Source organism: Raphanus sativus, chromosome 2 (assembly GCF_000801105.2).
Source record: "Raphanus sativus cultivar WK10039 chromosome 2, ASM80110v3, whole genome shotgun sequence".
NCBI lineage: Eukaryota > Viridiplantae > Streptophyta > Magnoliopsida > Brassicales > Brassicaceae > Raphanus > Raphanus sativus.
The window spans coordinates 23,729,263-23,756,328 of record NC_079512.1 but is presented as its reverse complement, the minus strand read 5'-3'; the positions used below and the strand labels follow the sequence as shown (position 1 = coordinate 23,756,328).

Here is a 27,066-nt window from a genome sequence, read left to right as displayed (position 1 = left end):
AGATTGATGAAAGCATGAGGAGTAGATACAGGGATGGTGTTTCGGTACGTTAAGGTTACACCCAGTGCCGTGCGAAGCTTCACAGGGGCCTAAGGCTAATTTAAAAAAAGAAATATAGTCTTTTTTATTGGTGTTCAAAAAAAATATTCTTTTGTTAGTAAAATTTAAACTAAATAATACAAAAATGATTTGTTCTTTATATTACTTGCAGTAAAATTGAATGGATGAAAAATGTTAAAAATCATTACATACATATTATTGTTTTTATAATATTTTCACCAGATTATTATAATTATACACTTGTTTTCTTTTACTTTTACTTTGTTTCATTTTTTTTTGCTTTTAATTTTCTTATATTTTTCTAAATTGTATATATAACTCTTTTGTTGATTTTATATTAAATAGTAATGACGTTCGTGGGATGCGATCGATGACGTTTAAGACAAAACACAAATAAAGTAGAAAATTCGTACCCGGTAAGTCCCATGGATCGAAGTCGTAAACCTTGATGTCTCCGATAGCTTCTACAAGTCCTAGTTGTCCAGTGAGTCGGTTTAATAGGTAGTGTTCGATAAGTTCATCATCCATCGGACGAACATTAAAAACCTTGTAAAGAGTCCAATCAAATCCACTGAATTGTAAAAGATAGATGAAAATAGTATTAAAACTAAAAGTAACTAAATATATACGCATTAGTCATATAATAATATGAATCGGTTAGTTAAACCAGGTAGGTGTCCCAATCTTCATTTGTATTACCTTCCCAATACGAGTCGGAGTAGCCATCTTCATTAGCAATCTGCAGTGATTTCGCCGGGCGCTCACTTGTAGATTCTCCTGCAATCTGCAGTGATTCCGCCGTGCGCTCACTTGTAGATTCTCCTGCAATCTGCAATGAGTCCGCCGGGCCTGTGTATTCCACCTTGCAGACCACGTGACTCGTCTGCAAAATCAATCCACAAATGACAAAGTTACAAGAAGATGAATTTTTGTTGTCAGATTTTTTATAGGAAAACTGTCATTTAAATCAGTATCATTTTTTAATCCAAAAAACCCATTAACGTTCAAGTTTAATTGAAACAAAGCACCAATTTTTGGTAAATAAAAAATAATAATTTTTTATTCACAAGTCATTTTAATCATAAACTTTAATTAGCCATATATATCATTTTAGTTAGTCAATTAACTAACACTAAACCTAAAATAGCTTTTAAAGTTGTGAGTTTTTTTTTGAATATATATGAACCAATGTTTTAAAAATAAATAGTGAATACATAAAAATTTATTGTCATTATTTTCTTAAAAAATAGTTTTACAACTAAATAATCCATTAATAATAGGTTAACTAATTATTTTTAAAATATAAATGAAAATAATATATTTTTCCTTTCAGAAAATGAAAAACTTATATATTTTGGTTTGAGTTATGTCTTATCTTAAATTTTATTTTTAGTGTTATATTTATTAAAAATATATTTTTAATATTTAAATTTCAATATTTTGAAAGTTGATGATTTAAAAGACATTTTTCTCATTTTTTAATCCGAATAAAGTATAAACATCAAAAGAAAAAAAGAGAGTTGAACGCACAATTTCTTCGGGAGAGGAGAGGTTGGAGTACTCATGCATTATCCAGTTAGTTCGCTCTCCATGTGGACTCTTCCCGGTTAAGAAAACCAAAGTCTTCTTAAAACCGATCGAATGATGACTCCCTGATGATCGCTCTTTAACCTGCGCAGTCTTTCCGGTGATCTTCCAATAACCTGAAGGTGTAGTCCGGCTCTGCTTGTTAGTGTTGCGGTACCGACTACCTCTGTCGGAGAAGAAATACCAGGCCAAGTCCCTGGATTTAATCCTCGATAGAGCTGTCAAGAAAGAAGAGTAAAAATCATACTAAAGGAAAATTGATGGATAATGATTCAACATTAAAAATTTCTACAGGTAGATTGAAGAGGAAAACGTGATTTTGCGGTTTTGTTGGAAAAAGCGATTTTGGCGGGAAAACATGATTTTGTGGTTTTACCGGAAAACTTGATTTTGCAAATTTAACGGGAAAAACGTGATTTTGCGGTTTTGACAGAAAAACATAAGTTAACAGTTTTAACGAAAAACATGATTTTTAGAGAAGAAAATATAAGAAAATTAAAAGCAAAAAATATAAACTTGAAAAAGTAAAATAAATATATATGTTTAAAACGAATTTGGACATGAGAATAGTTGATGGCCGCCATGAAAATAGCTTGCTGAGTCGAAAACCCTACAAAAATTGGGGGAAGATGATGAATAATTTACGATAATGCCACTGATTGAAAATAAAATGCAAAACAAGCTGTGTACTAAGGGCCGAACGACGTAATCGATGAATAAAGTCAAGTTTCTCTTTTTATGCTTTTGGTCCTTCAAGTTGTTTGTTCTTTTCATTTTGACTTTAGTAACTTTTGGATTTTCAGAAAAGACATTTGACTCTTCTCCAAAGTTTCTGTGATGTGCATTTTAATCCATGTTATTTGCAGATGAGCACATCAGTACAATATATACACCTAATATGTAATCTAAATGATCAGAATGAATTAAAATAAGATTCTAAAAAAGCTCATCAAAATTATGAAATATCGAGTAAGGTTCTAACCGTGATATGCATCATGGAGTAAGTTTTTTTTGTTTTGGATCAAACATGGAGTAAGTTTCTAACCGTGATATGATATGTAGAAAGATGTTTGTGGCTATTTGGTCGATAAGAGAGTGTATTATGGCTAAACATATAACTGCTTTCTTGTTTTAATAAACACCTCGTTTTGTTTTGGATGGACATGTACACCTTACTAAAACAAAACATTACCACCTGTAGATTTACAAATCAGTTAGATGCAATTGTATGTGTCAACGTGTCTTAGGTCCACATGTTCACCAATATTTAATCAAGTTTGTTTAATGAACAAGAACCTTTTAGAGCATCATTAACCCAACAGCTCATAATGAGTTGCTTAATTCTATTATAATAGTATTTAAGAAGTTATTTTGGTAAAAGACTTAACTAAGCAACTTGGATATTTTTACTCCTCCATTGCAAGTTTCTTATTTTAGGTTGCTTAATTTTTTTTAACATTTTTAACAAAAGTGATGATCACAAACTTTATATAGAGAATGAGAGTACACAAGTCACTAGTAAACAAGTGAATACACAAGATTACAAAAGTGAATACACATGAGAGAAGATATAGACAGAAGACTGTGGCTACACAAGTCTAGACTTTATACAAGTATGGCCCGTGTCTGTTTGAACTTTGCATCAGTCGAAAACTGTAGTCCTGTTAATATCCTGCAAGCACAAGTCTAGACTTTATACAATCAAAGTAGAAAGAAGAAAGATAGAACCATAACCACCACCTTACCAGTTACCACCACGGTTAAAGCGCTCACGGTTAGGCTCAAGCATCTTGCAAAGCCCCAGATACGTCAAGTAAAGCACACAATCCAGAGACATGAATCATAAAGAGATTGAACGATGGCCAGAAAAATCTGTCAAAATAATATTAAAACATCAGCAGACATCAATGCATCATCTCCATGCCATAACTCGTTTTCAGACAATTCAAACTTAAAATTTATTAAACATTGAGGTACATTGAACAAGAAACAGAAATGTTAACACAACAAACAACAAACATACTCAAGACTCGAACTAGTTCTTCGACTCAAACTTAAACTTAAGACTCACACTTAAACAAACATAACCACTTATTTAAGCTCAACTTAAGACTCACTGAGAATCACTAGAGACATAATCACAAATTGACCGATATGTAAGCTCAATTTAAGACAAGCATGAATTAAAGGATTCAGACATAGAAACAAATAACAGAGCTTTACCTTTCAATTCGATTCCACCGACCGTCGAGGAGAACCGTAGAGAGAAAGAGGGATGGTTTAATCGTCGATGAAGGAACAGAGGCGGAGTCGTTAAGGAGAGACTCCGAAAGAGATGCCGAGTGATTCTCTATGTCGAGGAGTGATCACAAATGATAGGCGGATTTGTTAACGACAACCACCAGAGAGACATCGACAGAGACGCCGACCACCGAAAGATCAAGGACGAGCAACGTTGTTTCTGAGTCTTAATTAAGCAAAGAGGGGAAACGAAGAGCAAATCTATGCAAAAGGAGAGAAGACGATTTCATCGAGAGAGAGAGAGGAAGAATGGTGAATGTCTGACACGTGTCTATAAGCAACGTTGTTTCTGAGTCTTAATTAAGCAACAGTTTTTCTTTAATTACACAATTTTCTTTTTCTTTTTAACCTAAAAACACTAAGCAACCGGGTTAAGCGTCCGCGTTGATGATGCTCTTAGTCACCTTATTCTTTGTGATAGCATAAAATGGAAAGCAACAAAATTGCCTAAAGGTTTCAGTACATATTACAATATAGATGATCTTGAATCACCTTATCATTTCTTTCCTTTTTAGTCACCTTATTATTTGTGATCAAATAAAATGGAAAGCAACAAAATTGCTTAAAGGTTTCAATATCATATTACAATGAGATGTTTCAAATAATTTTTATACTGATGGTGATGATGAAAAAAACAACAGTTTGGCTATAACTTTCAAGAGGTCCTTCAATAGCTACTAATTCAACAGCAATAGTACGCTTAAAAGTAAGCCTCTTCCTCTGTACTGTTGAAAGACTATCGAAAACTCCAGCAAGTCCTAAGGGGTTTGAGCTCCACTGACTCCATAACTTGCACACGTCTATAGCCCCATAACTATTATTGCAAATTTACTAGCTTCATGTGATTAACACTCGATGAATTCATTATAACATCGTTTCCCCCCAATGCTCACCATAGTGTTTCCACGGTTAGACCGCCATCTTGTTCATCTCCACCCATAACTTCATTGTTGTTGCTTCTATTGTTGGCATCTGAGTTTCCGGTCAAGTTCGCGTCGTCGATCGTTGTGTCAGAGGATGTGTCAATGAATCTATTGTCTTGGAGCGTGAACCAGTTCGAGTTTTGTGAGCAAGCTGCAGCTAAATAGTTATTCATAATTTCAGATTAACTGAAGTTAAGGAAAAGATGAGGACAAGACCACTAAAACGCACCTTCCCCGGTCATCTCAGAGTCGCAAGAATGAAATCAATACTTGAGCAGATTCATCGCCAAATCAAGCATCTTGTATGTAGTATGAACAGAGAAAAATGTTATAAGAACAGAGGACATCAAGCCACAAGGATAAAGTTCAGTGCTTTGTTGTCACATAAAATTTCACAAGTAATAGATGGACCGGTACAACATTTCATACATGTCACATAAAATTTCACACAACATAAAAAAAAAATCAAAACGTTTGCGGCAGCAAAATGAGATGTGTAACAACTGAGAAGGTTCTAAAAGCCCTAACTTTAAGGAAGATGAAGAATAGAAAGTTAGAAACTGAGATAAAAGAATCGAGCGATAGTCGTGAATCGCGAAGTGAGGAAAGTAAAATCAAATCGAGAAAGAGAGAAAATTATTCTTAGCCACTGTTCCTTCCTTCTTCTTGTTAGAGGAATCTGATACGGTTAATCCGTATTCAACTCAACACACACGAATCAAATCTTGAAATGATAGAATGTAAGAAAATTAATGTTCAAAGTAAACACAGAAACTCAACTCTCAACTGCCATGAGCTTAGCAGTAGAAACAGCTCACGAACAAGGAGGGAAACTCCATTATAAAGTCTCAAGAAACTCAAGAGAAAAGATGAAGAAGACTAACAAGTCTGTTTCAGATTTTTTTCGATGATTCTATACTACTACTTCGCAATGCTCTATCTCTTAACTGATGTGTCGACGTGGCTTTAACGACTGTTTTTCCAGCAACAGAATCGAGAGAGATAGAAAGGAACAAAGAAAATTTTTTTTTTTTTTTTTGATTAACCTGGGGGTATCCCGGGCCTATGGAAGGATCCAGATTAATCTCCAAGGGGAGGTGCAGCCCACGGATAGACTCTCTCTCCGGATATGCAAATGGGTCCTAAAGCATAGGTCTATATCCGTGTTGGTGTCCAGAAATCATGACTTAGTTCCTTCCAGGAGGATTCGAACTCACAACCTGGGTGCAGGAAGGAATCCGTCCTTACCATTGGGCCATAATGTTCTGGACAACAAACAAAGAAAATATTGAGAAAATAATTAGGGATATTATCATTTAGTTAGTTGCCAATAACTAAGTTACGTCGTTCACATTGAACTTTTAGATAGCTTGTTAGCATTGTTAGCAAAAGTGTGTGTAGCAACAATTGACCTACAATGTAATTTTTTGACCTACAATGTAATTAATATGTAGAATATGTCATATAAATATAATGTAAATGTTTCTAATCAAATCCTCTTTTCTGCGTGTGACCAGATTATCCTCTTTTCTGCATTTTATCTATTTTGGTATTATTTTCTCAAAGTTTTTAATCTTTTTTAGTGTTGAGGCAGACCATTTAGTGGAGTGTAGTTTTATATCTATTATTATACATTTGTTTATGTGTCTCTTTAATATGTAATACAAAAATAAAATGATAATGCACTACACAAAAAGGGTTATCAACAGAACTATATTAAACTATTAATAACTACATTGGAACAAGTCTATAACGGATTTGCTTGTCTCGTGCCTCGTGGTTAAGGATTATAAACAGAACTATACTAAACTATTAATAAGTACATTGGAACAAGTCTATAACAGATGTGCTTGTCTCGTGGTCAACACCTCCCCCTAATCCGACCGGAGAATACTAAGCTTAAAAGCCACGTGTTAAGACTAAACAGACATCCAATAACAAAAATCCACGTGAAGGTAACGACAGGAGGACCCCACCTGTATATAAACCTCTATCCGTAATGCTCTTTCTCAGAAGTCACAAGTTTCCTTTACAAATTATAAGTTCGTTTTCTAAGAGGAGATAAGAAAATGTCTAGCAACAGTCAGAGCTTCAACGCTGGCCAAGCTAAAGGCCAAACCCAGGTTTTGTCTATACAACACCGTTTATCTAAGCTTAAATAAGTATTTGCTTAAACAAGTATTGCTTAGATTTGGGTTTAGATTAATAATTAATATTAATTTGAAGTAACTAAAATTGTTGTAGGAGAAGGCAAGCAACCTGATGGACAAGGCCTCTAATGCTGCTCAATCTGCCAAGGAATCTTTGTCAGAGGTCCATTTTCTTTTCTCATGCTTAAATATAATTTTATGAAACAATCACGTATTTATGAGAATTCGAACACAGGGTGGACAGCAGCTGAAGCAGAAAGCACAGGGTGCGACTGAGGCAATTAAGGAAAAGACGGGCTTGGGCAAATGAGAACGCACGTTCCTAATAAGAATTTACGTTTTTATTCCTACCATACTATTACTAATAATAGATAGGTTTATCTATCTAAAGCCTAAGATTAAGGATTTCAAACGAAGCCGTTTAGGCAATATCTTTTCTGGATTATCTAAGATATTCAATAGCAATCCAAGGGTTGTTGACTTTTATCTTTTGATTAATATGTAGCCTTGCAGTTATTTGATATTTCTATATAATTTAATAAAAATATGTAATAAAAGTATATTGGAACACATGGAGTTGTAGCTTATTTATTTTTATTTATAGTTTCTAAGTATAGCTATTTTCTTTGTTGCCATGATCCGACGAGTTGGATTGTTGTTCCGATCGGTAATATATAAAATTGAAATATTTAAAATGGAAAAAAAATATTTAAAATGGTGATATTCGTCATCTTAAATTTTCAGTGAAAAACAGAAGAAGCTTTGTTCTTTGGCGATTGAATTAGCGTTGTTATTCCGTTATACATACATAACTAGGTGATAACCTGCACCATGCGCAGGATGAATAAACTTAAGGAAATTATAGTTTTGAATATATCGATATTAGAAAGGTAAAAGTCATATACAAAATATTACATACAATATAAATTCTCTCAAAAGCTTCATATAAGAACATGAGAGAATATTTGTAGAGCATTTGAATCTTATAAATGATATTTTACATGATTTGATCCAAAAAAAATGATATCTTACATGCTTTAGTAAAAATGACCCATAAGTTTGTATTGGTAGAATTTATTCTCCACGTAATATGATGAATTTCGTGTGTTAATTGATATCAATAAATTAAGGTCAATCACGATCACCGTTATAGTTATTGATAATAATATAAATCATGCACAATCAAATAAATTAGTTCCTATCTAATATCCTGTCACAGCAGGAAAGTGGTGGGATTTATTGATAATCATAAATCAATCCGCGTTAATATAGCAATATTGCCTAAATAAATATATTTTCGTTTTAGATTTTTTTCGAAATTGCAATCAGCCGTGAGAAATGGTTAACATGTAATATCTACTATATTTGACTTGACCAAAATATAGTTTGTGCACTGAGACATGTAATGTAATTTTTAAATGTTATTCAAAATATACTAAAACAATGGGCAGGAAAGAATGAACCAATGGAATCAATAGTAAAATATAGTTTTAGAACTAATGGAAATGTCTCAAGTGAATCTGTAGACAAAACATGTTTAAATATAGTTTTAGAACCAAAATCTGGCTATTACATAAATATATGGTTAAAGCATATTTTATTAAAATATGCTGTCGTCAAAATATATCCGATCATATCACTATCAATTCCTCTACGTAGACGTAGATTTTGGAAAACAGATACCATATGAGTGGACATATGAAACATCATAATTTTATAAAGCTCAATAGAAATTATATAGTAGATAATATGACATATTTTTAAGAAATATATATTTAGCATGAATCGTAAAAGATACAATATGAGTGGACCATAGAAACATCATATAGTAACTAAAGAAAGCTTGGTAGGAAGTATATATGTGAGGCATTTCTATTGTTAATGTCCAATGGCACATGGTGTAATAATTCTAGTAATTAAAGGGTTTTGTTAGAAAATGGACGAAAGTCATTGTGAGGCTGCCACCTAAGTAATGGCACTCATATAAATCACACATGAAGTGAATATTACTTTCTATGAATGCTCCTAAAATAATATATAGGGGATACACCTGAATGTACATTAGATACATGTAGCTAGGGTCGAAATAAAGATACTTCTATTCAGTGCTAGCAGCCTAGCATAAGTCAAATAAACGACTGATTAATTTAGGACGTATGAATTACGTTAAATGTCCATTTATTTATTTTCATTGTTTACATATTTTGGCAATGTTTGGGCCGACCCTTCTTTTTTGCATTCTGATTCTTGTGGTATTTATCTACCAACAATAGAGTTTAAGAAGACTTCGAATTCCTTAATTTTTTAAAAATAGTAAGATCGATATATGCTTCGCTTTGCACATTGTGTGCAACAAAGGGAATCTTTTAATCACTGGTTTCTAGAAGAAAACACTTAATGATTTGAAGTTTGAAAGAGTTTGATTCTTCACGGAGGGACGACATTTTCACCAATTGAAATTCGAGTCCCCACAATTCTTACTTTGAATTTTTTTTCTTTCTTTTCTGTCTTCTTAATGTTTGTCGTTTTTTCTATTGACAGTAAAATAATTAAAAAATTAAAGAAAGAATAAGATACGATCACCGTTTTTTAAATTGTTTCCTCATGTGTTCACACTAATTTGTGTAACTGTTGGTGGAACTCACAGTAACGAGAACACATTCGAGCTCATATAGGTTTTATTTCTATTTAGTTATTTTTGTAAAATATTTCTATTTCAATTTGTAAGAGAATATGTGTATTGCATTTTCTATTTATAATTAGGTACAGTATCATTTCAAACATTAACCATTATTGATTTTCCTTTTTGGGTAAGAAAACAAGTGGGTATAGTAACATAGGTGGAAACGGAAACCATATAAGTACAAAACAAATACTCCATCCGTTCAACAACGTAAGATAAGATGTTTTAGAGAAATTTTGTTGTTTCAAAATATAAGATGTTTTGATAGTTTTAAGGTACTTTAACTTTATTGAAAATTGAGTAACCAATAACAATTTTCTATTTTATTTGTGATTGATTACTTTATATTTAATTTACATTATTTAATAATATTATATTCTAAAAAATAAATTTCTTAATTTTTGTGCATTCATGCAAAATATCTTACATTATAAAATGGAGGGAGTACTTTTTCTTTTGAACAACAAATTTGATTAAGCCGAAGAGTCTCGGTACAAAATAGAAACAGAGCCATTAGCTAGAGCTGATTTAGCTAGCAAATCAGCAGTAGTGTTCAATATAATGAAACTACAAAATGTAGATTAAAAATCTTGCAATCTAATACGCAATGTAATGTATATATATATATATATATCCATAAGTAAATTTGGAAAAATAGTAGTACTTATAATTAGCATCGTCGTGTCATAACTTAAATTCAAACATTCATGCAGAGGCGGACCCATGTACAGAAAATGGGATCAGCTCACACCCCTTAAATATTATAAATGTAATTTGCTGAACTCGTACAACTGGATTTCATCGGTTCTGGTGGTGTTTTTGACTTCGGCTGACACCCGTAAACCAGAGTTCCACGCCCACTTGACACCATTTTATTCTCTTTTTTGTTTTAAATTTAGAGCCCATATAATTTCTGACCCAGGTTTAAAATTATCCTGGGTCCGCCACTGCATGCATGGTATATATTAAATTGTAGATAAGACAAAGGATGCAACATTTTCGATTTGTTATCATTACTTCTACTACCACCATCACCACTTTCCTATCATCATGAATTGGATTTGTAGAGGTAGACATGTTTATAGTTATGGTGATTGTTAACGGTGAAAATAATGACGACTATAACGGAAAGGTGTTTATTTGGCCATGAATCTGTTTATTTGGATATATATTTTATTTATTTTTAAACATGAAAATATTTGTGTGATATCCACAAAAATGTTATTTTCTTAGTTTAATCAATTTTCAATTTTTGCAAGAGATATAATGGTGTTAAATTCGGATTATAGTACCGATTTTTTTTTTGTTTATATCAAACATTACTTTCACTTTTATTTGTAATTTGATGTTGGTCTTACATAAATTTGGTAATTAAATGGAGATGTTTTTTTTGCGTTTTTCCTAGATACAATATGTGATGTTTTTTTTTGTAAAAAAAGGTTAGGATCATATGTAAACCGGGGTTACAATATGTGATGTTTCAAACAAGTATTTACCTATATGTACTTAAATATTACAAGTTCGTGTATTTGATACCATGTGATACTATGGATATTTGGAAGAAAAACTATATATCAGAATTTTATGAGGGGTCGTCAATCATAGACATTTACATCTTATCCAATTATCCTTAACAAATAAATTATATTTTAATTGTTGACTGTAATAATTTTATAATGTGTGTTGATATAAACGGTAAGTTACAAATTGCTTAAACTCTTTTTTTCTTCTTCTTCAAATTGCTTAAGTTAAACATGTGAGAACAGACCAATAGTTAGAAATATCCGACTGATGAAAAGAGAACAAAAAAATTTAAGAACGTTGCGTTGCTAATATAGATTCTACAAAAAAAAAATCTCAATAGTCATTTGTTCGACATATATGAATTATTCTAAGATCATGTTGTTGGGCGGGCGTCATCAGATTCCAATAAACAGTATATACCACCATAGTTTATATGATATTCTTAAATATATCGCATAATGATTATGGATGTATTTTCTACGTGAGTTCCAAATTTCTAAATTCCAATATGTTGATAGCTGATACTTATTTGTTGATGTTATGACCTACGATTTTTTCTTATTTCTATCAATATGCTGAATACTTTTTTCACATTCATGTGTTGTTGCAAAGAGACAAAGAACATATCATATATATAAAGATATATATGTTGTTGGAAACTTAACTTCTAATAAAACAGTGTTTGTAATTAACATAGCTCATGAAATTTAGAGCATGAAACAAAATTTATGATAGTTTAACATGGGGTGGGGTGGGGGGGGGGGGGGGATGAGGAATTAGTGAGGTTTTACCTGCGCAACAAACTTCTCGGGGAATGAAGACAATGGCGCCATGGCGGATGTCAATATATCATTTAGATATTGGTATTCCTCAATGGAAAGATTCCTAACGACGAACGAATGGAATGAATACTCCGACGTCTCGGTCTTGTTTCCGGAAGGTCAGGGGTGATCCTCTTGTCATTTTTCATTTCTTCTGTTTCCACTTGATCAAAATCTAATTGATGTACTTTTTTATTCAAATCAATTTGAACAACAAAGTAATATGAGATTCACCCATCTTACAGCTTATAACTTCAAACATGATTTTTTTTTGCTCGCCAAATTTTTTTTGAAAACTTTGAGTTTGAAATTTTGAAGAGTAAAACTGTATATTTTAAATTTCACTACTTAAAACTTCAGATTTAAAGTTTCATATTTTTGTTTGTATTTTGGTTCATACAATTACATTTCACATTTATAATTCTTAAATATTTTCTTGTTTATCGTAATAATCTTTAAAAAAATCTATGTCTCATAAAAATTTGAATGTTTTTTATAAATTTAAATTTTACACATAAAACTAAATAAATCCTTAAAATAAGATTTAAAATATTTTAAAACTAGATTTAGATAATGACAATACAAAAGAAGCTTAACAATAAAAGAGATTTTAAAAATTTACATGAAGACATAATTTTACACAAATTTTAATATTAAAACAACACTAACAGTCAGGTAAATTTGATTCGGAACTTTCAAAATATCCAAAATATTGTACAAAAAAAATTTGTGTAACTGAAGATGGTGGTTATTGTTATTTTGATGTTTTTCGTATGATTCTTTCTTATTTAAATCGAATGTATTCACGAGTATTAATATCATCGATACAAGTTAAATCTTTTAGCAATATTTATTTTCATATTTTATTTTTTTGTTCAGATCAAATGTCTTTAAAAGTTTAAGATTACCTAATTTCAACAGTTTTTAGTTTTTAATATACAAATTAAAAATAAAAAGAGTCATTTCTACTTTGAAATGCACTAGTTGATCATATATGCATTACATAAATAATTTTATGGAATAATATGGTATTTTCTTGAAGTTTACTATTAATTTTGTTATTTCTATTTAAAATTTATATTCAATATAAATTTTTATAAATTAATACTGTTGTAATATTTTTATATATGTGCTTAGCTATTTATAAAATATTATGAGATTAAATTAAATTATGATAAATATAAATACAATAGTATAAAATACAAATAGTTTTGAACTTAAATTTTAAATTTTGATTTAGGAGAAAAATACCTTTAAACCTCAAAATATAGAGTTTGGGAAATCTAGTAATGGCTTGTTTTTTTAGATGTTCTAAACTTATTTATTAAATGATAAAAAACATTATCTCAAACTCATTAAAAGCAATGGAAGTCTTTTATTGCAGTAGTTGATCAAGAGGTTACTTAATAGTTTATAATAAAATTTATAGCTTAATTCTTAAGAGATGTGATTTCTTAGATTAATGGAGACAAATATTAGAGAAAAACATGTTAAAAGTACAGTTGTTCATAGTGAATATGATTCAGGTAAATTATTTCTCAGTTTTGGTCTGATCTGTCATATTTTTGTGAAATAAATAGATAAGATTTTATACTAATACAATTATCTTTAGAGTTATTCTCATAACTTATAACCGAATAATAATAGTCTATACAGAACACACCAGAATTAAACTAGATTGAATCAGCTCACCAATTAATAACTGGTTTTGAGTATGTATGTTTGTGCGTTTGAAAACCTCTAAATGTAGGGTGGTCAACATGAATAAAAATTAATGGATCAATTCAATCCATTATAAACCATAGATCTTACTATATAAAAAATAGGAATAAATAGATTAATAAAAAAATGGATGAATGAACTTACTTGATTGGATTAAAATGGTTTGGATTGGAATGGATAAAGGATTATCTACACCAAACCAATAATAACTTATAACAAGCATAAACTCAAATTAAATATATAAACAAAAAAAATTAAACAAATTTCAGTAAACTAAGTTTTTATTTAGTTTTTCATATATGTAAATCATTTTTAATAAAATAAATCAATCCAATTTTCATATTGTTTTGTCAACACACAATTAAATATATAAATATTATATGTTAGTATTTTAATAATCCAAATTTAATTATATTTTCGCAAAACATATAAAATTAAGTTTTTCTATTAAAATGTAATTTGAATTTTTCTACACATAACCCTAAAATCGTATTTTCCGTAAAAACCTAAAAATTGTATTTTTTTATCAAAACTGCAAAATTATGTTTTTTCATCAAAATCGCAAAATCATGGTTTTTCATCAAAACCGCAAAAAAGCATGTTTTCCACCAAAAGTCTAAAATTGAAATTTTCTGTTAAAATTACAAAATCGTGTTTTCTTTCAAAACTGCAAGATCGTGTCTTCCGTCAAAGCTGAAAATTTGTGTTCTGTTAAAACTATAAATTGAGTTTTTCACCAAAACTTTAAAATTGTATTTTTCCCATTAAAACTGTAAAAATTAAAGCTGAGTTTGTCGGCTAATTTTGATCACCTGCGAAATCGTCAAAAATATTGTTTTTCCAAAACCATAAATATAGTATTTCTGCAATATACGCAAAATTATGATTTTTCATCAAAATTATAAATCATGTTTTCTTGATAAAATCGCAAAACTGAATTTTCTACCAAAACTGCAAAATTTACACACTCATTTTATTCTAAAATATATTATTGATAGATTTTTCAGAGACTTGTTATAAGACATAGATAAATGTGTACATTGGTAAAATCTTCGAAACATGAGTCTTAGAGCAACTTCATTGGTAAAAGTTCTAAAGTAGGATTTCAAACTAATTAATGCTTAAGATATGCTATGAATATGTGTTGTTGAACATGCTCTTACGTATTAACTTTTAAGATTAGCTTCAATAGTTAGCTTTACTTGTTATTTTGACAGCATTCTAAAATTAGAATTTTGTTCTACTGATTACCTATATTTTCGTTCTTAAACATTATTCTAAGTATAATTTCTTTTTTAATTATTCATTAATTTATTGTATAACCCATAACTTATAAAAAAAATTAAACTCTACCTTTATTTTGTTTTGTAACATGTATTAATACTACCATAATATTATTAAAAGACAACACATTTTGAAGATGCAAAATAAAAATTATTCATTGAATGAGTTCAATGAAGAAAATAAAATATTTTTTCAAAGCCTCATTTCTATAGAAAATGCAAACATTTGAACCTTTTAGGAAAAAAACTTAAATATTAAAGAAAATAATGAATCAACAAGTTCTTTTTCATCTAATTGATTTGGATAATATTATCCATTTACTCTATTTTTAGAGTTAAACTTTTTCTTTACGAAATGATTCCTTATATTATTTATATGTTCTTATTTTCTATATAAATAAAATTACATGTTACATTTAAATATTATTAATAAAATAGAATTTAGTGATTACTAAAGTAATTCTTCCTCTATATTTTGTGTCTAGGGAGAAAATAGAATACCATGCTGTAAAAGAAAAATTAATTTCACAGAAAGAAATAAAGAGGGAGAGAGAGAGCGAATGAGATGCGTCCATGACACCTCACCTTAAAAGTCTTTTTAATTGTCGTCACACGACAAAACCAAAAAACATTACACATTATTCACATCGGCAACTTCCACTCTTCTTCTTATTGTCTTTCAATCAATCAATCTCTCTCTCTCTCCCCCCCATATACACACAAAGGCGTAACATTAATGGAGGTCTCATCAACATCATCCATCTGTTCAAAACCAGAACAAATCATGCAAAACTCCCCTCCCATAATCTCATCTCCTAGGTTTCAGCCACAGACAAGATCTCCTCATCATCATCATGACCAACATCAACATCTCTCAAATCCTTACCCAACAACATTTGTTCAAGCAGACACTTCCACTTTCAAACAAGTTGTGCAGATGCTGACCGGCTCCTCCACCGATACCAACACTGAAAACCACCACAAAGCTCCTTCTCCGGTGAACAACAACAAAGGAGGTTTCTCAATCCCACCCATCAAGAAAACCAACAGCTTTAAACTCTACGAAAGAAGACAAAACAATAACAACAACATGTTTGGTAAGAATGATTTAATGATCAATACTTTAAGGCTTCAAAACTCCCAGAGGTTGATGTTCTCAAGCGGACACAATGGTCATCAAAGCCCAAGATTCTCTCCAAGGAACAACTCATCAGAGAATGTTCTTCTGTCTCCAAGCATGCTAGATTTCCCAAAGTTAGGGCTAAACAGTCCTGTTACGCCACTGAGAAGCAACGATGACCCCTTCAACAAGTCATCGCCTTTGTCTTTAGGGAGTTCATCTGAAGAAGACAAAGCCATTGCTGAAAAAGGATTTTATCTTCACCCTTCTCCAGTTTCAACTCCTAGAGAGTCTCAGCCACTGCTTCTTCCTCTTTTTCCGGTTACTTCCCCGAGGAATCCATAAATCTTGACGATGACCAACGAGTGTTCACATTCTATAATAAGTTAAATATATTATCGGATTTTGTTTATCTAAATATAACTAAGATGTAAGTTATTAGTAATGGAGGGACTGCAAAGTTTATGCGGTTTATATGCTCACTTTTAATCTCAGTAACTCGGTGCAATTTGTGATTGGAATATATTCATGAATCATGATACTGATTTAAGACATTGTTCTTTTTGTAAAGAAAAGATCTTTATATATTGTGCTCATATGGATATATGATAGTGTAATTCAACGTGTGCCACTCAGTACTGAGATCGAATATAGAGAATAGATCCATGTCTATGCTCAACTTTATGATATAGACAATAATATTCGACTATCTTATTCTTGCAAAACTGTTTTATGTCAAAATTTCAACAATAAAAGAACAATATCAAAGTTTAGATGGTTGCGATTAGAAAACATGAGATGAATGAATGGTCTTTGTCACTAAGTATTTATCGGAAGTTTGACTAGTAATATGAAAATATTGTAATATCTAATAATAGTAGAAAGTTTCAAAGAGACAATATGAAATAAAGACTTATATGACCAGGTTCGATACATAGTGTAGACCATTTCGGTGGTGATGACTTTTAATTTGATGGAGTAATCATGGAGGCACGTCTGGTATTTTACTACATATTCTTTGGACTTTCTCCTCTTCTGTCTATAATCTTTTCGATTTTTTTCTTAAATAGAAGAAAAAAGAAATAGATATATGTTTATACTGTTCTTCGATTGCTTTGTCTTTTCTCTTGGAAGGAAAATAAATTTTTGAATGTAAATAAATTTAAATAAAATAAAAGGTGGAGAGAAAGAGTAAAAGAAAGTAGAAGACAAAATAAGTAGTCCGTTATGATGAGAGTTGAAAACCAAGCAAAAGGCGAATGAATCATCTTTGCTTCACGTTACAAGCAACTCCACTTTGAATGTGCTACCCTTTTCAACTTACACTATCTGAAAATTACGATATTTGGATATTCAATTTTTAGATATGCGACCAAACAACTTATATCTTATTTCTTATATTATCACCGCAAATCAAAACCAAGTTGTACTCAAAGTTATACATAACTCGCTCATATATAATATATTACAGTTTATCTCTTCTTTTAATGTATATCCAAACAATGCTAATATATATTTTTGGCTTACTGTTTCTTTATCCAGTTTTATATATCCATATAAAATATTAGTCAATTATTACTCATTACATTTGTTTTTCTTTTGTCAAAGTCTTATTAACAACAAAAAATGTAAAAGTATGTTAGACAAAGGAAAGACATTGCAAAAGACCGTTATAAAGTTAGTGTCCCTCCTAATTTTTAAAACTATCTACTTAAACAAATTTTCAAGATATAGTTCCACCTCAAGATATAGACAACCAGTTTTGTAACTGAGTCTTGTTATATGTTCTCTGCGAAATTATAATGCGTATGCCCTTTGGAGAAATTTATGCTATACTTGCTCATAATTCTCATAGATATTTTATTTTTGAACTATATCTAATTGTTACCTGCGACAATTTTTAACTTGGTCTAAATGGTAACATCCGAAACAAGTACGGAAAACTGCATTGCGGTTTTAATAATAACAAATATATATAGACATATGTAAAGATTTTTGTTATTATTAACGGTGGTACGGTTAGTCACCATTCAGAACTTTAGTTTAAACTCATTAATCTTGTGATAACGGTTGCATCAGCTAAAGCATCTCTGTAGAATCTGTGAGTTTTGTCATTCAGTTCCTCGCGTGTGATGTGTGTGGTAGTGATTGATTCCCAAGTAACCAAATGTCCGTTTAATGTAGGGCTGGGACTTCGGATATTCGGGTCGGGTTCGGATAAGATCCATTCGGGTCCGGGTTTTCGGATAAATGAATTCTATATTCAATGGGTACTTAACAGATTTCGGTTCAGATTTCGGGTCGGGTACTGCCGGTTTCGGGTCGGTTCCGGGTACCCGTTTATTATGTGAAACATATATATAATATTCACAAAATAAAATAATTTACAGATTTTTTTTAAAAAAAATAATATTTTAAGGGAAAAATGAATCGGAATCATATATATATTAATAATATGTAATTAAGAACAAAGAAGATGAAGTAGCGTAGTGGTACTAACCATAGCACTTTGCCTTTCAACCTGGGTTCGACCCTCGGGAGATGTAAATTTATATTTTTTAAACATAGAACCTGGTTTAATCGGGTACCCGATCGGTTCCGGGTAAAAACCGAAACCGAACCGATACCCATGGATAATCAGAACCAGATCCATCGGATAATTATGGTATGACCGAAACCAAACCGAACCGGTCCATTCCGGGCGGATCCGGTTCAGGTATTCGGTTCCGGTTAAATGTCGCAGGCCTAGTTTAATGGTTTTATTGTCTTAGAGATCTCTTGTGTTACTTTTTGTAGTCTCTCTCAGGTTTCTAATTGGTAAAATCAGTTCATATAGCGCAAATTAAGTAGTTATACAGATCAGATGGAATAAATGTAAATCAAATGTAAATCAAATTAAATGCAAATTAAGTAGTTATACAGATCAGATGGAAGAAATACAGATCAAGTAGATCAAATAGTTTATTACAATTTTGAAACGTAAAAACAGTTCAAATTAAGTAAATTATATATTTAAATAAGAAAAATTACAATAAAAATTAAAACACATAATATATAAATACAATACGTAAAGAGCAATAAATATTACACTAAAATTATGTTACTGTAATTTTAAAATCAAAATATGAAAAACATTAGCAATTAAAGAAATACATTTCTTTCAGTTAGTATACATATTTAAACTACAATACTATATATTTACATTATATATATTTTAATTAAAACACACATTGTATAAATATAATAATTTAAGTAAATGTAAAAATTATATGACAAAGGTAAAAAAAGAAAAGAAAAGAAAAGATAAGTAGAATGATAGCTGTTTAAATTTGTAAGTAAAATATAATGAAAATATTGTATTTATAAAAGCAGATAAATATATTTAAAATTTTGGTTTTGGTTTTATTATTTAAACTAGAAAAGTCTTACATCTTGTATATATATTCTTTTACAATGATCGATAAATTTGAAATTTCGTTAAAAATGATATATGAATGTAACATGACAAAACTATATATAATTATTGTTGGTTTATCAACTTTAGTAGAAGTGACTTGCACAAACCTGAGTCTTAGCATGGATCCAGGAATCATCCCAAATGTAAACTCCGTGAATGCGTACCAACACTGCTATTGCTTTTGGATAGGCTTCTATCTGAAAATGGGAGTTATATGTGTCAATTTTGTTTTTCTGAAACATATGAAGATGTGCTGCATTTCTTTCGCTACACCATTTGAAGTCTGATTAGCTTCTTTCATTGAAGCTGGATAGTGGCAACCAGTTGTAATCGGTATACGAAAGTATTTCACTCAACTCATCTCTGCTTAAACATAAACAACACACACAAATTTTGAAAACCGAAATTTTAAAAGAATAACTTGTTATTCCATTTGGATATACTAGTAATGTTCTAAAATCATCTCCATGAACAACCTTATTTTTAAAGTTAGAAGAACCTCAAATTTAAGGAACTCTTAAATCTAACCTTAAAAATATCTATTTTTGCATTTTAGTCTTCGATATTAATCAAAACTGATTAAAGTTATCAAAATTGATTAAAGTTATCCAAACTTTTATATTATAATAAAACATACATTAAAGTAATATTAGTGACAATATTGATCAATAAAACACTATGTTATAATAATTAATAACTGAAAAACTTACATTCAGTCATTATTTACAAGTATAATACCAAATTACTCAATATAATTATTTCTGTAGCCTTTTAATATATGATCAACTAATGAATTTTAAATTAATATATTAATTTATTTAATAGTTATATATCAGTTATGAAGTAAATCAATATTTACATCTAAAACATTAATGTAATATACAAGTTATAAAGACTAAAATGATAGATATAAAAAATTAACAATATTATTTAGAAGACATAATTAATTGTGAAGGACTATATATAAACTAACACATAAGATATAGCTTATTGAAAATCTTATGCATTATATACTTAATAATATGCACATTTCTATCATACTATATAATGTAAATTAATAGTTTTGTTTGTCCTAAATGGAACTTCAAGAATTACATTCCTATTATGTAGGGATGGCAATTGGGCTCTCCCGTCCCGTCCCGTCCCGAACCGCTGCGGGTTCGGCTTCTGGCGGTACACGGCGGGCCTGTCCCGCGCGGGATGCGGTCTTCAAACTAGCTACCCAATCCCGTACCGCGAAATATGTAGGCCTTCGCGGGCCATCCCGCGGGACATCGAATATTACATTGCTTATTTCTACATGCACAAACAAACATAGACAATAATTGAGTTTGAGCTTACACATGATCGAGCATACTCTTAAAAGATCAATACATTAAGCTTATACAAAACAAATGTTTTTTATTATCATTTATAATGGCTTGAAGAAGCTCCACCGGTGCAGACCAGAGACGCTTGGGAGACCGGAAGCATCATCGACCCTGAAACCACCATCAACGGAGCTCCATAATGTCTAATCCCCCTCTCTCTCTCTCTCTCTCTCTCTCTCTCTCTCTCTCTCTCTCTCTCTCTCTCTCTCTCTCTCTCTCTCTCTCTCTCTCTCTCTCTCTCTCTCTCTCTCTCTCTCTCTCTCTCTCTCTCTCTCTCTCTCTCTCTCTCTCTCTCTCTCTCTCTCAGGTGAAAGCTTCAAAATCCCGCGGTTTAACCCATCCCGCTTTCGACCCGTCCCGCTTTGAGCCCATCCCACTTTGAACCCGTCCCGCTTTAGACCCGTCCCGCGAGGCCCGCAATTTTGCGGGTTTATCAAATGGAGGCCCAATCCCGCCCCGCAGCAAGCCTTTACAGGCCAGGCCCGCGGTCCAAGTCCTTGATTGCCATCCCTACTATTATGTACTTATTTTGTTCTATCTTTTCTGTTCTTAGAAAATATATAATATTTATATTATACATAATTATAGAATTGTTGCCCCAACGTTTTGCCCACTTCATACCTCACATGCATGAACCAAACTTTACTGAATTCACTGATAAATCAGAGTCGAGCTTCGTCGAGCTCTACATATAAATTTATTATCAAAGTCCATTTATTTGGTAACTGTGATCATATTCAAGTACAACACCAATAGGAAAAAACACATAGAGGAATCTCTAGATTTGGGAGAATGATGTGACAGTCTTGAACCCGTGATTCTCTGGTAGGGAAGCGTTTCCAGGTCTAATAGATATAATCGCATCCAAACCTTTTCACAACCGCAAAAAAAAAAGTCATCAGAATCTCTAACCAGTTTCACAAGTAAAATAGTATCTAGAGATAGAGTTTTGTGCATGTGTTTATTACCTGCGGCTTTTGCAGCAGTAGCTTCTTGGTAAACATCAGTCACAAAAAGAATATCAGAAGGATCATCCACTCCCAATGTTTCTGTAATCTCCTTGTAACTCCTGCTTTCTTTCTTGTTTCTGCAGCCAAGAAAACGTATGAGACTTTGGATCATCCATCTTCTATTGAAAATGGAAGTGATGGACTCTTTTTATATTACCCGATTGTAGTGTCGAAAAAGCCAGATAAATACTTCCTCAGATCTCCATAGCTTGTGTTCCCAAAGAGAAGCCTTTGCGCTAATCTACTACCACTGGAATATATGTAAACCTATTCACATCAACATGTTAGACATGTGAACAAACAAAAAAAACAAAAACGCCATTTCACCTAAAAGCTTTCATGAAACAGACCTTAGTTCCTGACGTATGCCATTTCTCTAAAGCGTCTGCTACATCTTCGAAAACTACAGACTTCAGTTCATTACACTCGAAACCCGTTCGCCATATGTGACCCTTGCAATACAGATATTCAATATCAGACATCATCAAAACCAACGAGACATTGAAAGCTGGTGGTAGCTTGTTTTTATTCTCACTTGCAATTCCTTTAAAGCAGTGATCTTTCTATCGGCTTTTATCATTGCCTCTACGTTAAAGACCACAGCTGCAATGACCTTCTCTTTTCCTTCATCAGCATGAGGTACAGGAACAGCACCACCGGTTACACCTTGTCTCAAGTCTTCCTCAACCTAAAACATATAACCAGAGATGAACTTTGGTCACTTGTTGTTTATGACAAGAGTGATATGATGATAAGACAAATTATTTACCTGAGACCGCAACAACTTGACATCCTCTTGGGTTTCTGCTGTGTCGTACGTCAAATTCAAATGCTTCCCAACGTTTTCACGAGCATAGGGAAAGAGAACATCGGTGACGAATGTTATGGGGGTTGTTGTCCCTTCAATGTCCAGGACAATGCATCGCTGTGCAACCAAAAAAAAAAAGAGTATAACTGAAACTAGATTTTGTCAAACCTTGACTATTGGCTTTATACATACCCAAGGATATTCTGTTTGGCTTTGTGAATCCTTGACTCCGGATTTCACAGATAATTGATTCTGTGAGTGTATGGCTCTTTGGATAGGCCCATGTTCTGGAGTAGCAGCATCCAGACCCAGTTGATGAAGCTTGATGGCAGCATCGAACAGATAATGGTAACATTCAGCCTGGATTCAAGCATACAAGTTTTTATATAGCAAATGATATGTGAATGAAACATAAAAAAAAAAAAAGCAGAAGTGACTTGCACAAACCTGAGTCTTAGCATGGATCCAGGAATCACCCCAAATGTAAACTCCGTGATTGCGTACCAACACTGCCGTTGCTTTTGGATAGGCTTCCATCTGAAAATGGGAGCGAGCCATATATGTCAGAAGTCAGAACTAATGAAAATTTCTTCTTTTATTTGCATATTCAAGCTTCCTCAATTATATATATATATATATATATAGACATACAGCTTTAGTGAGAGAATCAGTGAGCTCATTCTCATAAGCAGTGTTCTCTATGATTGGGACAACGAGCTCGTCATAGTATCCGTGACCTTGAATCCCTTTGATCATCTCCATGTGAGTTATCTGCGACATCTCAGATATGAAGGACACATTACGAACCCAAGGTTTTTAACATATATATATTTAAGGAACTTTTGAACTGTCGGCTTTACACGAAATTCTTTGGCATGTGGATTAAGCATTGTGACAAGACAAGATTCCATGCCATGGCTATGAATAACAGCTCCAGCATTTCGCATCTCATATGCCTGCACGCATACCACAACGTTAAACAGTACCTCATACGAGCTCTTCACCAGGCGTTAGAAACTAAACAAAGTTAATGCTATGGACGTTTTTTTAATAGAGTCAAAATTATCTCACTGTTACTAGAGATTGGACATATAAAATGAAATGGAAAATCATAAAACAGAACAATAAACATTTGGTAGGGCAAAGAAACTACCACACGATTAAGTAGAAATATCAATAACCATTCACCAACAGACCACACAGAAAGGTAAAAAAAAAAGGAAAGCAAACCTTCATGAAAAGAGGAGCACAATCAGTACACTTGGGGAGCTTATTAGGGTAAGGCTTAGGAGAAGGTGCAGATAAGATGGAACCATTAGGAGATATGATGTACATATCCTCAGGTTGCATCCTCTCCTTTTGAACACCTTTCAACACACATTAACACACAAAATGGAATCAAATTACAAACCAAGAACACTACTAAACACAGAACAACTGTCCAAAGAAGGATAATTACAGAACATGATCACAGCATAATAAGATAAGACAGACAGCATAATAAGTTCAAACAAATCATTCCAATCAAAAGCAACCTGAAGGAGACATGACGATGAGTTGGTGGGGTTTGGGGATAGAAGCATCGTGAACCTTGATGGTGATGCTACCTCCTGTTCCTGATACCCAACCTTGTGTGTAGAAGTGACGGCACAGCTCAGTTACTAACGAACTTGTCTCCTTCACCTCTTTGCCCTCCAGATACGCCTGCGGATAACCGGCCATTGATTTAGCAAAGCAACGAGAGATTTGAAAAGCGATCTCGCTGGCTTAGCCCTTTCTCTTGCCTGCTTTCAGTATAATTGATTCCTTTTTCTCTCTTTGTTATTTTTTTCATTTAGATTTTTAAAAGGTTTTTTCTTAAGCAAAACGCATTTTCCTTGCTCTTTTTTTTGGTGGGCCATTTCAGTAAAAGCCCATAATTTTAGAACTTCTGTATTGACTTTGAATTATTTATTTTGAATACGATATGATTAGAAGAGTTCTCGAGGTACATATCCCCTAGAAACTTGTTAGTCACCATGATTAGAAGATAATTACGGATCTTTCCAAAGCGACACAGGCTTTTTATAGACCGAATTCATCATAGTTATCGGCAGAAATTCATTATTGTTTGAATGGAAAATACTTTTATAAGATTTGTATTTTTTTTTATTTGTATTTGAATGTGCACATTAATTACTAACAAATTAAAGGATCTCTACTAAATGTCATAAATTTCTCAATAAATCACAGGTCAACTTTTTATTCAATCACTGGTTCATGGAACGATAGGGGTTCAATTCAAATTCCGAGTATTGACAACATTCTGCGATAACAATTCAACACAAAAATAAATAAATGTAGAATGAAATGCTTAGAACAAAGACAGCGATATTAATAACAACAGTAATAGTTCAATAATGCAAGTAAAAAGACACACTCAGAACAAATAATAAAAAGGACTCAGCAAACAGAACAAAGACATGTAAAATCACACAACAATTTTTTAAAAATAAAAACTTAAGCGAACATAAAAACGGTAAAAGCCACACCGAACAGTGTAGACATAACCGAAGTAACGGTCACAACGGTTGCTGCACTTTTGGGACTTGGCGCCGGCGCCATGTTGTGATCTGAGGGTGGAGTAGATTCAGAAGGAGTTGGCGCCGAATCTGCTGGAGTAGCTGGTGGGGACGTCGGAGGTTTCGCTGGGGGAGATGCAGACGGCTTTGTTGGGGCAGCAGGGGATGGAGACTTTGGCGACGGCGGAGAGTTTGATGACGGCGATGGAGATTTTGATGGCGGAGTATGTGTAGCTGGGGACGTTGCTGGAGCTTTGGACGGAGATGCTGACGGAGCTTTCGCCGGTGCAACTGGAGAAACAGGGGAATGAGCTTTTGGAGGCTGACCTGTCCACGGAGCTTTCGCCGGAGAAACAGGGGAATGAGCTTTTGGAGGCTGACCTGTCCACGGAGCAACTGGAGAAACAGGGGAATGAGCTTTAGGTGGCTGAGATGTCCGCGGAGCCTTCGCCGGAGCTTTCCACGGAGCCTTCGCCGGAGCTTTCCACGGAGCCTTCGTCGGAGCTGTCCACGGAGCCTTGGCCGGAGCTGTCCACGGAGCCTTGGCCGGAGCTGTCCACGGAGCCTTCCCCGGTGCAACTGGAGAAACAGGGGAATGGGATTTAGGCGGCTGAACTGTTGACGGAGCTTTGGAAGGTGCAACCGGAGAAACAGGGGAATGAGCTTTCGGTGGCTGTGCGGGGGACGGAGCTTTCGCCGGAGAAACGGGGACCTTGGGTTGATTTTTGATGCCGAGGACAAAGACTATCAACTTCTGTCCCTTGGTGCAGTGCTCTTGATTACCACTGATGAAAAAAAAAGGACCAGATCGGTTAAGAGCAACCTCGGTTTCACCACTATCAAACTTCTCTATCGGATTCTTAACGTTGCATGCGTCGTAATCTGCTTGCGTCACGTGTAGCACCGAGTCTGATTCCTTGGCATACTTAAAATCTACACAAGATTTTATGATTTTTTAGGATTTTAGGAGATATTTTGTCACAATCACACACACACACACATATATATAAGAATTTTAAATATAGTCTAATATTTTAATCATATATATAAGATTTTGTCATAATCACACAAGTATAGTTTAAGATTTTTTGTCACAATAACATGTATAAAAACTCGTAATATAAAACCTTAGCAAAAGAAATAATCTTACAGAGTGTGTCATTGACTTGGAAACGGCGACTTGCAGCCCAAGTATTGTAACTCCCACTTGGATTTACGACCCAAGCGCCGTCACCACCGACTTTAAAACTATTTGCATCAGCAACTGAGAAGAGGGTCGCACAAGACGCCAAGACGATGAAAGAAAGACAGAGACTTTTCATGATGGCCACCATGGTTTTTAGAGAAGTGGCGAGATCTGAGATTAGGGTTTTGTGCGTCTCTGATTCCTGGGGGGATGAGTATTGTTATATAGTACTAGAAGTTTAGGAGACTCAAAGGAGAATCTTACAAACATGGAAAATGTAGATATGACAGATTACTTCTTTGCTTTAATAGAAGGGAATATTTTTGTTAAGGTAATAAAGTATTTGGTTTTGAACATTGACAGAGATGATTAGGAGGCATTTATGTGTGAGGATTGACTCATCGTATATCATTTACCATAACTTTTGTTATTTACTTCTGATTAAAGATATTCATTACCGTGTGGTTGACTGACTAGATAAGTTGAACTTGAATACCGAA

At 32.9% G+C, this 27,066-nt stretch overlaps 5 protein-coding genes across 5 annotated transcripts; 2 read left to right on the top strand and 3 right to left on the bottom strand.

Annotated features, from left to right (window-relative positions):
• Positions 1-721: 721 nt before the first annotated feature.
• On the bottom strand, positions 722-2,974 carry LOC108838250 (NAC domain-containing protein 68-like). Its single transcript, XM_018611214.1, has 3 exons — positions 2,944-2,974; positions 1,591-1,865; positions 722-943 (listed from the first exon to the last, which is right to left on the bottom strand). Exons 1-3 carry the CDS (start codon positions 2,972-2,974, stop codon positions 722-724), a joined length of 528 nt encoding a protein of 175 aa, XP_018466716.1.
• A 3,908-nt stretch (positions 2,975-6,882) lies between these two features.
• LOC108840892 (stress-induced protein KIN2) lies at positions 6,883-7,608 on the top strand. Its single transcript, XM_056992769.1, has 3 exons — positions 6,883-6,994; positions 7,116-7,184; positions 7,257-7,608. Exons 1-3 carry the CDS (start codon positions 6,941-6,943, stop codon positions 7,329-7,331), a joined length of 198 nt encoding a protein of 65 aa, XP_056848749.1. The 5' UTR covers positions 6,883-6,940; the 3' UTR covers positions 7,332-7,608.
• Positions 7,609-15,697: 8,089 nt separating this feature from the next.
• Positions 15,698-16,728, top strand: LOC108824619 (VQ motif-containing protein 33). Its single transcript, XM_018598038.2, has one exon. It carries the CDS (start codon positions 15,791-15,793, stop codon positions 16,517-16,519), a length of 729 nt encoding a protein of 242 aa, XP_018453540.1. The 5' UTR covers positions 15,698-15,790; the 3' UTR covers positions 16,520-16,728.
• Positions 16,729-21,628: 4,900 nt separating this feature from the next.
• LOC108819495 (probable bifunctional methylthioribulose-1-phosphate dehydratase/enolase-phosphatase E1) lies at positions 21,629-24,647 on the bottom strand. Its single transcript, XM_018592545.2, has 12 exons — positions 24,355-24,647; positions 24,050-24,186; positions 23,680-23,775; positions 23,471-23,590; positions 23,267-23,356; positions 23,012-23,179; positions 22,781-22,936; positions 22,547-22,699; positions 22,362-22,463; positions 22,169-22,278; positions 21,970-22,088; positions 21,629-21,871 (listed from the first exon to the last, which is right to left on the bottom strand). Exons 1-12 carry the CDS (start codon positions 24,539-24,541, stop codon positions 21,780-21,782), a joined length of 1,530 nt encoding a protein of 509 aa, XP_018448047.1. The 5' UTR covers positions 24,542-24,647; the 3' UTR covers positions 21,629-21,779.
• A 530-nt stretch (positions 24,648-25,177) lies between these two features.
• Positions 25,178-26,921, bottom strand: LOC108840516 (early nodulin-like protein 1). Its single transcript, XM_018613343.2, has 2 exons — positions 26,531-26,921; positions 25,178-26,313 (listed from the first exon to the last, which is right to left on the bottom strand). Exons 1-2 carry the CDS (start codon positions 26,712-26,714, stop codon positions 25,319-25,321), a joined length of 1,179 nt encoding a protein of 392 aa, XP_018468845.2. The 5' UTR covers positions 26,715-26,921; the 3' UTR covers positions 25,178-25,318.
• Positions 26,922-27,066: the final 145 nt, after the last annotated feature.

Coding starts and splice junctions, on each gene's coding strand:
- LOC108838250 (XM_018611214.1), bottom strand. CDS start 2,974: ATGAGCTGTTGGGTTAATGATGCTCTAAAAG. Junction 1,866..2,943: donor GGTTAATGATGCTCTAAAAG/GTTCTTGTTCAT, acceptor CTTTCTTGACAG/CTCTATCGAGGATTAAATCC. Junction 944..1,590: donor TCTCCTCTCCCGAAGAAATT/GTGCGTTCAACT, acceptor TTGATTTTGCAG/ACGAGTCACGTGGTCTGCAA.
- LOC108840892 (XM_056992769.1), top strand. CDS start 6,941: ATGTCTAGCAACAGTCAGAGCTTCAACGCTGGCCAAGCTAAAGGCCAA. Junction 6,995..7,115: donor AAGCTAAAGGCCAAACCCAG/GTTTTGTCTATA, acceptor AAATTGTTGTAG/GAGAAGGCAAGCAACCTGAT. Junction 7,185..7,256: donor CCAAGGAATCTTTGTCAGAG/GTCCATTTTCTT, acceptor ATTCGAACACAG/GGTGGACAGCAGCTGAAGCA.
- LOC108824619 (XM_018598038.2), top strand. CDS start 15,791: ATGGAGGTCTCATCAACATCATCCATCTGTTCAAAACCAGAACAAATC.
- LOC108819495 (XM_018592545.2), bottom strand. CDS start 24,541: ATGGCCGGTTATCCGCAGGCGTATCTGGAGGGCAAAGAGGTGAAGGAG. Junction 23,591..23,679: donor CACATGCCAAAGAATTTCGT/GTAAAGCCGACA, acceptor GAGATGTCGCAG/ATAACTCACATGGAGATGAT. Junction 22,464..22,546: donor CTGCTTTAAAGGAATTGCAA/GTGAGAATAAAA, acceptor CTGTATTGCAAG/GGTCACATATGGCGAACGGG.
- LOC108840516 (XM_018613343.2), bottom strand. CDS start 26,714: ATGGTGGCCATCATGAAAAGTCTCTGTCTTTCTTTCATCGTCTTGGCG. Junction 26,314..26,530: donor CCAAGTCAATGACACACTCT/GTAAGATTATTT, acceptor AATCTTGTGTAG/ATTTTAAGTATGCCAAGGAA.